The sequence below is a fragment of the Tympanuchus pallidicinctus genome, unplaced genomic scaffold (genome assembly GCF_026119805.1).
Source record: "Tympanuchus pallidicinctus isolate F22 unplaced genomic scaffold, pur_lepc_1.0 scaffold15, whole genome shotgun sequence".
In the NCBI taxonomy this organism is placed as follows: Eukaryota; Metazoa; Chordata; class Aves; order Galliformes; family Phasianidae; genus Tympanuchus; species Tympanuchus pallidicinctus.
The window spans coordinates 34,041,528-34,053,776 of NW_026294669.1; the positions used below are offsets into that span (position 1 = coordinate 34,041,528).

At 42.0% G+C, this 12,249-nt stretch overlaps 1 protein-coding gene across 3 annotated transcripts in view; it reads left to right on the forward strand.

Moving 5' to 3' along the window:
* The window catches only part of UBE2F (ubiquitin conjugating enzyme E2 F (putative)), a 65,241-nt gene that overhangs the window by 29,925 nt on the left and 23,067 nt on the right, over positions 1-12,249 (forward strand). For 2 of the 3 annotated variants that reach the window (XM_052675039.1, XM_052675040.1), the window contains 2 exons: positions 968-1,025; positions 11,375-11,407. In XM_052675039.1, coding sequence (XP_052530999.1) covers positions 968-1,025; positions 11,375-11,407 — 91 coding nt within the window. The remainder of the gene's footprint in view (positions 1-967; positions 1,026-11,374; positions 11,408-12,249) is intronic. The other variant, XM_052675041.1, reaches the window with a different exon arrangement.

Below are 12,249 nucleotides of genomic sequence, written 5' to 3' on the forward strand. Positions count from 1 at the left end.
AAAAAACCCCTGCAAAATGAATAGCTTTAGAGTATTTCACTTTAACCCTATCACGTTAGCAGCAGAAGCTATTGTTACTGATAAATCCTTGTGCTTTGTTACTTTGCTGTGTGAGTTTTCAGTCTCAGATTGCTTCTTAACAGAGGAAGTCAATTGTGAAATGATGCTTACAGGAATTTCTCAGATTATTAACTTTGCTTTCGTGCACATGAGTGAGACTTCTGCTTTTCTCAGTCTTTCATCACCTGTGGTGTTTCTTAGTTACGCTCCAGTCTCCAATACTTTTACTCCTTGTGTGTGATGATGTTTTTACCTAGGAGCTCCAGGAGTGTCTGACCGACTGAACACACCTCAACTCTTTCATCTTGTAAATGGCTCTACAGTTTCAGTGGCCTTATTACATAGCACAGTGTGCAGGTCAGCTAAAATTCATACATGTGCACGGAGGAAAGACCAGAGCTATTTCATTTTCCTATCCCTGATTTTAAGAAGCTGCAGTCCTTGTACAGAAGGGAGGATGATAATAATCCTCTCTGATAAATAGATGTCTCTCCAAAAAATATCCTCTCAGAGGGATTGAGCTGTGCCAGCTGTGGTAGGAGCCAGGACATGCTGCTGGAACTGCCTGCTCACCACAGATGAGCGTGTTTGGAAATGGAGCACTTGTGTGTGTCTGTGCATTCAGGGGTAAATAAAGGCTCGGTGTTGGGAGTGCCAGAAGGACTGCTGTCACACTTAGCATACTTAAAATAATTTGATTTTTGACCAAGCTGAGCTGTGTGAGGAATGTAATTCTTGGACAACATACCGATTTTGGTGCTTTCAAAAGTCCTGATGCTAGATAGAGTGCAAGAGGGATGTAATACTAACGTGGCAATTTCTTCCAAAGTTGTTAAAGCTGTCTGAGAAGACAAAGTTTCTCTAACTAGAAATTACAGTGTATATAATATGTTTGTCTTTTTTTCAGTTTATTGAGAGAACATTCAATTGATGGCACTGGCTGGGCTCCAACTAGAACATTAAAGGTACTATTTCCTTTTAGATACATACAGCAAACTAGATAATCTTTTAAACTACCTTTACAGACTTGAGAGGAGTCAGATAAATGCAGTTTGCTCTAGGAACAACTGTTGTGTTTTTTGTCTTTCAACAAGCTGGTGACAATACTGAAACAATTACTGTGCTAACCAAATATAGGAATGTTGTCTATTTCTAGTGTGGCTGCTTTGAGTGATAACAAGTTTTGTGGGATGATATGATTACAGTAACCCTGAGAAACCACTTCCAGTAAGGGTGGTCTGATTTCTTGGTGGTCTTTTTACCCAGGCAACAAATAGAAGAGCACGCTGTGAGCAGGACTAACAGTAATCCATAACCCTTCCAATTTCCATTGTGTTGACAGTTCTGACAAGGCAGCAGGCTGTCTTAAGAACATTTTTTCCTTGGAAGACTAAAAGGCACAGTGCATTTGGGAGAAACGCCGTATGGAACATAGAATTAGACTAGTTACTGCTGTGCCTTGAATCGTGTTTCATCCCCAGTGTTGGAACTGGTAAGAAACACATCCACACTTCAGTACTGCATAAGCAGGCTGCTCCTGCCTGTTCTAGTAATTCCAGCAGGGAAATGACTGCCTCTGCCCTGCAAGCTTGCCTTGCAGTCACGCTACCCGAGTCACCACAACGTAAGTAGAATTTGCCCCTTATGAAGTTGATGGCAGTTTTGCCACCATGATTGCAGAATAGCATCTGAGGTCAGTCCCACAACAGCTGGGCAGTGTGGAAAAATTCAGAGCCGTAGTTCCTGGCTGAGATACACATCCTTTGTGACAGGCTCCCCAGGAGTGCCTCAGTGCAGCGAGTGCCCTCATCTCCATACAGAAAGCACTGCGTTGTCTGCTGCTCCATGACCTCGCTGTCAGAAGAGTCTTGCAGAGCACTGAGTAAAAATCTCTCCAGCCTTTGATAGGAAACCTGCTAGAATTTGTTCCCAAAGATAATGGGTGAGCATGTCAGCTGTTTGTTTCTTTTCAAAAGCCAGATTTAGAATTTTTGTCTAATACCTGCTTTGCTTTTTCTAACTATGAATGAGATCTATGTCTTCCTCCTTTTAATCTCCAAAACGTCCTTATGAGCTGCCTGATTTCCTGGAAAGTGGAACCAGAGTATGTTGTTTTGTGTTTTTTAAATACTTTCTGCTTATTTTTCATCAGTAAGCATACTTTGTCTTCTCTCTTACGTTTCTGTTTGCAAATTAGCTTAAATTGAGACATTAGGTAATTCAATACACTGCTTCTGTTCTTGTTTCTTTATTTCATTCCCAGAGGAAGTTTTTGGACTACAAATGTTTAACCTTTAGACAATTGGAAAATTCCTATGCCAGTAGTACAACTTGACAAGAATGCACATACATTCTTATCTTTTCTCCTAGCTTTATTTACGGTATCTTAGGAAGATTAAAATAGTGTTTCATGTTAAGACTGTGGGTGGGAATAATTAGTGACACTGTATTTAACTTCCTATCGTCAGTAAGGTTAGGAAGATATGTATTAATTTTCTTTTCCGCTCTGTTCTTGCATCAGTTTACTAATTAATTTCATAGAGGAAACATCCTAGTATCTCAGTTGCCAGAAGAGTGAAATTAATGAGCTTTATGAAGCAATTTAGGGTGTTTTTACCCTCCGTAAATTAAAATCTAGCATCCCCTCTGGGTGTCATTACTCCCCGTGGGCATTGAAGCACCACAAATTTCATAGCTTAAAACTTCAGGTTTTGTTTTCAGAGGGTCCATTTTAAGCATGCGGTTTCAGTCAGCGTTCCCTCACTTGTTCTGCGATGGCTTCGTGTGGTTTTGCAATGCCACCACAGCAAGTACCTGACTTCCATGTTTTGCCTCTGTACAAACGTGATCGCATGAAGTAGCTTCACAAAATCAAGCAGGAACAGCCATTTAGGGATGCTGGGAAGCTGCAAGCCCCGTTTCCAGAACAGTGCTATTAGTTTCATTAGTCTCCAAGTGCTCAGATGCCAGACCAATTACAGTCCTTGGATGGAACAGACAGCATTGTGCAGGTTTATCTCCAAACAAGTTACTTTTCCATAGACATGAATCATTCTGTGGTAGGTACACTATGTGGAGTGATGTGATTTTGTAGGAAGGAGCAGTGCCCAACTTTGTCAAATACTCTAAAATGCTGCCACAGTGTTTTGTTGGAGAATGCAGGAAACATGTTGGATTTTGATGACAAATACTGTCAGGTGTCACCAGTGCAGCCATTCTGCGTGCATTAACAAAGCCACTTAAATAGATAACAAAAGAAAAGCCTACCCAACCTCAAAAGCCACATGCACAAACCAAGCCTGCTTTGCCTTAGGCTGCTGCTGCATTCATCTGTATGATGCACTCTTAACCTTTCAGAAGGCTTTGGAAGTTTTAGATTGTCTCATCTTCCATATCCTAGTGGTGGCAGCAGAGCTCTTACATGAAAAAACCTTCAAAATAAGTTACTGTGACCTTCTTAATACTTACAGTATCAAATTGGGAGCAACTTGAAGAGGCATTCAGATTGCACCTTTTGACTTTCTGAAAACAGGCCAAAAAATCTGTGAATATTTCCTGATAAAATGTGTTCTGGCAGCATACATAATTCATAAGGGGGGGGAATAAAAGGCTCTGTGAGTTCTGTATCCTGGCATTTTGCTTCACTTGCTGCCATCTCATTCACAACTGAACTCTGTCGGAGTTACCAGGTGTTGAGCATGGTGCTGTCTTCCAGTTCTTCCCTTTATGGGATCTGCAGCCTGTGTGCTAGTGAAGGCACTGATGTGTGTGGTCTTCCTGAATTCCTGTGTTGGATGGAGCAAGTTGAGTTTTAACCCTGGAAAAAGGTTATGGGTAATGTTTGAAAAGATTCTCTTTGTGTATTCTTTTATCACCACTGATGCAGTTGCAAATATTTTCTTTATCCATAGAAACAGTCCTGAATTCTAAATTCTTAAGAAATAAAAATAAAAATCTGGCGGCTTGCTCCACAGATTATGAAATATACAAAGAGAGATGCAGTACTTCTAGAGTGATATTTCAGTGCAATCATTCATTGCTTTATGAGTTAGCTGCAGGCGCTTGCTTACCTTTCTGTCTCCATGCTGTGAGGTTTTGCATGGTTTTACTGCATACTTTCCTCTCTGAAACAGAGTATCTATGATGCTGAGGACTGCAGAGGTTACTTTAGGTTGAGTCTCTCCAAGTAGCTTCCTTTTTTCAGTTTCAGTCAAAGCTGGAGCTCTTCAGGTGGAAATCAAAGAATTTGTTTTAATTCATTCTGCTCTCAGATTTTCATTTCACTAAAGGTAGCAGTTTTTAAATGCCTGTCAGGAAATAACAGTGTTATTGCTTTAATACCTTGCTTTTTCCACCCTCAGGAGTTTCAGTTCTGAACCCAGAATGCTGCAGCAGCTCCTGCTGCTCCTTAGCATGCACCTCCTTGTGCCTGGCTCACCACAACCCAGCTGCCTGGTTAAGCCAGGCCTCCCTAGTGCTCATCAGCGTTGTCTGAAATGCTTGTTTTGACTTTGCTGTAAAATTATCTCGGGTGATTGAGCTGAAAAAAAAAAAAGTCTACGTATTGTGATTGCCTAATTGGTTCTAAAAGTCAAGCTGTTTCTTCTGCAATTATCTCCAACAAAACTATAGCTGGAAATTGGTCAGTGACTGATTTATGAACCATAGAAATGATCGAGGCACCGCTGTGTAATTCTGACTCTGCAGGGCAGAGCATGGTAATGTTAAAAGCAGTATTTAAAAACGTCTGATGAACGTCCACAAGGAGAATTTGGGTGAGTTCCCTGTTCAGATGGAGCTACAGTGAGTTTCAGATAACTGGAGGACTATTTGCAGTAGGATTTTCTTGTTTACTGTTCAAGTTTTGATACCTTTCAGTTCTTACCACGCTTTAGAGTGTTGCTTTCGACATGTCTTATTTCTGTCAGTAGACAGGAACAGGAGTGGGAATTCTCAAGGTTCCCTCAAACTACAGCTGTGCAAACAGCTTCTTATAGCAGCTGTAGGAAAATGCTGTGTTTTCCAGGAATTCATTTCTGATATCTTCAGATAGCTGTTTGTGTTACTAAATAATCTAATCTGCAAGGTATTAAAGGCTTCAAGAATAATTTACAATAACCTGTCATTAATTGAAGTTTATTCACAAGAGGCTTACTTATTTAATTAGCGTTTATGAGTAAATGGGGAAATATCTCCTATTTGTTGTGTTGGTTTTGCTTTTGTCCACAGGCAGTAAAGATAGTTTGTTTGAAGTCATGCAAATGACAACCTGTAATCTCATGGAGAAGTAAATGAGAGGAACTTCACTTAATATTTCCATTTACCAGCATTTAAGCACGAAGCTGTTTAGTTCTTAAAAGCTTTGGTGTGAGCACAAAACTTTCATTCATTGTCTTAATGAAAATGGGTGGTTTGCTGTCAGGATTTTATGTAATTAGTGTAGAGGAGTATTTTCAGGAGCAATAACTGTCAGTGTCTTCAAGATGAAGGGAAGAAGAGTAAGCCTGTATGTCCTGTGCCATTCTAATGTAATTCTTGCTGCTGATAGTACCTCTTTCTCAGCCAGCATTATGGTAATGCTGTTTGCTGTAATGGCAGTAGAATCACTCCTGATTTGAGTTCCACTGTTGATTTATTCAAATCCCACCTTGTAATGTGTCTGCCAGCTGTGTGCCAAAATCTCCAAGCACATGCTAGTGGAGGCTGCATTCCTACTCGGAATGTGCTTATCCCCCACTCCAGCACAGCCAGGAGCTGATTTCCCTTGCACCAGAACTGCTCTGCGACCTCAATCACCACACTGAAAGTAGGGACATGGGATTCTGCTCCATAATTTAGTCTGAACTGACCACCACCAGGTCCATCAGTGCCACACAGCGCAGACCCCATGTGCTGCTCTGCCGAGGACATCTCTGGTTTGCCTTTGCTGTGCAAGACCAAGCTGTTCCTGGCAGCTCTGCAGGAATGCTGTGGGGCTGATTAGCACCTGAGACTGGGGAAGCCTGGCACGTGGTCACTGAAAGCCAAATTGCGAGGGAGATTTTGCTCTTACAGTGCTTTCTGAGCATCCTGGATGATCACAACTGAGGTAGGTAGCTGTAGCTATTGCAAAAAGGCACGACTTGCCACAAGGTGCCCTTCAGTGGTTCTTGTCTCCTCTGAAGGAAGTCAGCTAAAGAAAAGAGCAGTGCGAATTGCTGGATTTTCAATACCTTTGCTCCCTAAAGTGCTTAAAATGTCCATTGTTGCTGCACTTGCTTCTTCCTCTTTCTTCTCCAGCTCTAAAAATTGAATAGGCAGCAGACAAAAACTTCACCCTGTATTTGTTAAAGTTACGAGGCACTGAGTGTGATCTCTCAGATCTGACATTATTTCAGTTTTCCCATAAGGAAAATTCCCATTAGGAACTTTTTCTGCAAGGGGAGCATTGTATTGTATTTTGCTTTTATAAATCTGCTTGTCAAGATTTATTTTCTCTCTGCACATGCCAAAAACAGTGACGAAACACAACTTGGTGTCTTCTGATAACCTCTGCTTCATAAAGGATTTGCAGCAATTTTCTTTCTCTGCATTAAATGGCTGTGGCAAAGCTGAATCTGTGCTTTAAACACAGTTGCTGTTATCACTGGCATACTCTGTGAGTGATTTCGTGGAACAGTGTAGTACATTGTAAAGTCTAATTAAACCATGCTTGTTTTCCCCAAATTGTTGATTTCTGAATATGCAATTTGCATTGACTTTAATCAGTTGAGTAGACTGGTCTCCGGAGGGCGATCGCTCCAGTGTTTGTAATTGCTGTAGCGTAGTTCATTAAGAACTATTGCAGAGTTCCCCTGGGAACGATTTCCAAAACATTGTCTGCTTGCTCCAAGGTGAGGCTGGGGACAAATGCCAAGGAGTCAGGAGCAGAAGCGGGGGATTTCAGTGAAGTGCTCCTGCATGCTTGGCAGTTCACAGCTGTCTTCGTCTAGGAGAGGAACAAGCCATAATTGTTCCTATTTTCTTCCCTCCAGTGTATTTGAGCACAGAAGAAATCGTTTTCCAGTGTTCCTTCTGTTTTTATTATTGTTCTTTTGGTGGTTTTTTTGTGTGTTTGCTAAGTGGAGCAGCTCATGCCATTTAAATTACCCAGAGCCCTCTAAGTGGGCTGCTGCTGTTGTGTTTGGGTGGGAAGCATGAGCTGGGACTGCAGGCACGTGAAAATTAAGGTGGCCCTTGGGATGGACTGAAGAATACCACCTTATTGTGGGTGAAAGTGGTGTTTTAGCTGATGTAGGAATTTAGCAAGATGTTCAACAGTGTTACATGCAGGGTTGTAGAGAGCAGGACAGGGAGGAGAGGCTCAGGGGGTGACATTATCACTCTCTACAACTCCCTGAAAGGAGGTTGTGGCAAGATGGAAGTTGGCCTTTTCCCCCAGGTAACTGTGATAGGACAAGAGGGAAGGGCCCTAAGTTGTGCCAAGCGAAGCTTCAGTTTGGGCATTAGGAAACATTCCTTCTCTGAAAGAGTGGAGAGTTACTGTGACAGGCTGCCCAGGGAGGTGGTGGAGTCACCATCCCTGGAGATGCTCAAGAAGAGCACTGAGGGATGCGGTTTAGTGGGGGTGGGTTGGGGTTGGACTAGATGATCTTTTCCAACATTAATGATTCTGTGATTCTGTTCTGTGATTCTTCGCTTTCCAAAAACCTGCTTCTTCCCTAAGCAGTCTTCTGCCAAATACGCAGTTTGTAGAATCATAGAAACATAGATAGAAAGTATCTCTAAGATCACCTAGTCCAACTGTCAGCCCATCCTCACCATGCCTGCTGACCGTGTCCCTCGGTGTCACATTCACCCTTTTATTGAATACCTCCAGGGATGCTGAATCCATGTTGAAGTGTCTACTGTCTCTGGAATTAGAGCATGCCGTGTTTTTCTAACCTTGTAGACTGGCAGTAAGATTTCCACAGTCAGTTAAAGAGCAGTGATTCACAGCGAAGAATCCAAAATGGTTGTGGAGGCACACTGAAGGGGCAGAGAAGTTCTATAAAGGAAGATGGGCTAGCATGCTTGGTTCTCTAGCCTGCAGTGAGGAGAGAAGGGTGCTGTGCTTGGTTAGAACTGAGAGAAGGGGAATGGAGCTGGAAGACCATCTTGGGCAGGTCTGCAGGCAGGAGAGAGCAGCCCGCAGATTTCAGCACACTGTTTGCAGCTGTGCCCCCTCCTAAATGGCAGTGTCCAAAGCCTGCCATGGTGTTGCACTGGACTTTCTACTCAGTTTTTTAAAACCTCCCATCAGACATCTGCTGGTATGGATGGTCGCTGCTTCTTTCATTGATCTGAACAGATTAAAGTTTTTGCACATAAGAATCTTTTAGCGACGAGCTTTAATTTAATTAGTCTATGAGATCAGAAATTCTCCTTGTATCTCTGAGGAAGTTGCTTTTGATTGGAAGTTCATTAGCTGCTTTTGTCTGGCTTGTTCCCTGCCTAAATTAGTGTAGTAAATATACTTTGCCTGCTGGGGGAAAGCCTTCATTTCCAATTTACATGTTGACTCTCTCTTCAAAAGAACTGCTGTATGGTTGGTTTTTTGTTTTATTTTCCCAGACATCCGAAAGAACAGCTAAACACTTGTCTCTGACTTGGTTTCAATGGCATCGCTTTTGTAAAGAGCTTGTGAGAACTGCCACTTGTGCATATTTGGTGACTAACTGAATGAGGACCTCCTACAAACACAAGGCTTTGAGAGTCCCTGGGCTGGGGAGAGGCTATTCCAAAGGCCGTACTTAGCTTTTTGCCTCTTTGCTCTTGACCTTTCAGTGTTGCTGCGGGGTTTATAATTCCCTCATTTGGTATGCTGTGAATAAACCTGGGGGAAGGGATTTCAAGCTGCTTTTCACTCAAAGGCAGGAAAAAATGCCTGAAAAGGGGCAATTGTAAAGTGTTCTTGCTAAGTCTGATCTGCTGAGTTTCTTACACTGACATCATCTTGCTGTGAGAAGGAGCGTATTTCCTTCGCTATATCTTCTTCCACTTGTACAGTGGATTTAACCATGCACTGCTCTGCTGGGGAGGTTAACCCTTGCTCTTTGATTGGAGTATGATAGTTGAATCTTGCAAATTAACCCAGTAGTGGAGTGTATAAAACCCAGCACCCCATAACCACGTTAAGCACATGGAAGAAAATAGACCAAAAAAAAAAAAGCATTGTAAAGGAAATGGTCTAGCCCAGATATTCTCCATGTGAGCAAGCAGATTCCTATGCTCAGTTCTCCTTCTGCAGGTACTTTTTCCACGGCAGCAAAGTCTGGGGAGTGAGGAATGTGTTAAAGAAGTAGAGCAACGTAAGGCTGTAGATCCTTAACATTTTAAAGGCAGTCTGCCCTACCTGGATCATAGAATGGCTTGGGTTGGAAGGGACCTCAAATATCTTCTAGTTCCAACCCTCCTGCTGTGTGATGATCATTAACATTCTCTATATAGAGTTAACTTTCTGCTTTCCGAGAATTCAGGCTGGAAGTTCAGTAATGTTTGTAGCCAAGGATAATGCTTTGTTACGTTAAGAGAAAACAGGAGCTTAGCTTTTTTAACGATTAAATCTGTCAGTATCTATTGTTTGGTAGCTTGCAAAGCCTTTCAGATAGTCAGGGGAACATTGAGCATTCAGGCACGTTGCTCATCTGCATGCAGCAAGCAGCTCTGCTGAAGTCAGTAGAGCAAAGTGATTATTTTTGCAGTACAACAGTGTCAAGTTCTTCAAATATTAAATACTTGCTTCACTGCCTCTCAGCTGTTCCGTCCCACTTCCCTGTCTTAATATCCTGGATTTAAATCTGGGCTAGCCTCAAGCTCATTACAAATGGCATTGTCCTCTAGTAGTAATTTAGCATTATTTTTTATGGAACCATGCAAGGGAGTAAAATGAATCCAGCATGTCATAAAACTTGCATAGGTGGTAACAGGTCAGAAATAATATTAAGATTTTCACACCATTTGTTCAGTAATAATAGTAATCTTTGTACACTTTCTGGTCACTAGAGTGACCATAAAAATGCAAAGCACTCTGAAAAGCTACAGCCTTGCAAAGACTTTTTCTTATTTTGTTGGGAGTTTTTGGATAGAATTCTCTGAAAAGCCAGCTTGAATTAAATAACAAGTCCAGGATTCCAAAGTCTTAAAACTGCGTTTCAGCAACTGAGAATTAGAAAGCAATTTGGGTAAACTTAAAAATATGGGGTTTATTGAATGACATGGGGAATAATTTGATGTAAATTACATTTCTGTCTCGAGTTGCAACGCTTCTATGAGGTGCAGCTCTTAACTGGAGCAGTTGGATTTGCTGAGGTAACTCAGGTGTGCCCTTTTTTTTGTAGTTGGTGCTGCCATGGAGGTGCCATTAGGAGAAGATGCAGAAACTAGAAATGCTCTGATCTTTACTAGGCAGCTTTGTGTCAGTAAAAGATGCACTGAGCAAGTTGTACATGCAGGATCAAAGGAGAACGGATTCGTAGGAGGCTGTTGTCATCATGCTGATTACTTAGGGTGTAACTGGATGTCACTTAGAGGGAATGCAGATTTCCCCAAGAGTTTGCATAGGGTAGCTTGGTTATGTGATTTCAGAATCCTTTCTCTTGAAAACCTTCCTGGTGGTGGGCGATCCTTTTGAGTGTGCTTCGGTAGTAATTGAATCTTGTTTGTTTTCTTAGTCTGTGAGGCTTGTAACTGAGGATATGGGCTCTTAGGTGAGTGGTAACGGACCCTTCTGGAGATGCACACTCTCAGAACAGGCTGTGCTTGATGGCACCAAATGAGGGGACATTTAGAGTCAGTTTACCCTTAATCTTCTTATTTGCAGTAGTTGCGAATCTTCTCTATTCAGTTCTTTTTAAATAGATGCTTATAAGCAAGGCTGGTATCTCCGTAATCATACTACCCTAAATCTCAGTGCTGTCATGACACTGATTCAAGTATTTGCCTGGCATTATTTTTAAGAACAGATTGCTAAAGTAAGTTGTATACCCACCATTTGAACTAAGCTGTGAGGTCATCAGGTGGTGGCATGTAAGTTACTGCCCCTCTCCTTGGCAGAGAAGCATCAGGAATAAGGAAAATCTGAACTTGTATTTGAGTATTCAGTGTTTGGGGTTTGGAAACTTTGATATTTCAGGCATGCATGAGATGTGGAAGATTTCCCACTATTTTGATTGAAATTAGTAAGGCTTAATCTTGGTTTGATTTCCAGTAAGCTAATGGGCTAGTAGAAAAAGAATGTCAGCTTGTTTGGAACACCTGAAACACATGCCTAACTGACTCTGCTTTTCCCTTGCAGGATGTTGTCTGGGGATTAAACTCTTTATTTACTGTAAGTAAATGAATCCTTTGCATATCCACGTTCTTTCTGTCTGCCTTGTGTGGTTTCAGCTTCACCTAATGTTGCCTCTTGAGGTCTTTATCCCTTTGGCCTCAGTAGGTGTTGTACAAGCAGAAAATCAGTTTGTGCTTTTGTTAACTGCAGGACACGTACAGGTGATCTCTAATGACCATGTTTTTGTAGATTGTTTTTCCTTTTGGTTGCAATTTATTATTATACACTTTGATAATGAGTTACACTATCTAAGGGACCTGCTGGTCAAATTGAAGGATAAGAAGGGAAAGTATAGGCAGTGGAAGCAGGGATGGATGCCCTGGGAAGGACATAGGAATGCCATCCAGATGTGCAGAGATGGGATCAGGAAAGCCAAGGCACAGCTGGAATTTAACTTTGTGAGCAATATGAAAAATAACAAAAAGATAAGTTGGTCAGAAGAAAAAGGCAAAGGAGAATGTACCCTCTCTGATAAATGAGAACTGGAAGGAACAAACGTTGAGAAGACTAAGGTACTCCATGAGTTCTTTACCTTGATCTTCACTGCTAGTTGGGCTTCCCAATCCTCTCATGTCCCTGAACCTCCAGGTGGGGTTTTGGGAGGACCAGATTCCTTCCCAAGAGCAGAGGAAGTCCAAGACTGCCTCATGAGGCTGAATGTTTACAAGTCTAGGGGCCAGACAATGTGCATCGTGGGCTTCTGGAGGAACTGGCTGATGTTGTTGCCAAGACATTCTTCAACATGTTTGAAGAGTCTTGTCAGGTGAAGTCCCTGGTGACTGGAAAAAGGGAAACATCACTCTTAAGAGGGAAAGGAAGACTCAGAGAACTACACAGGT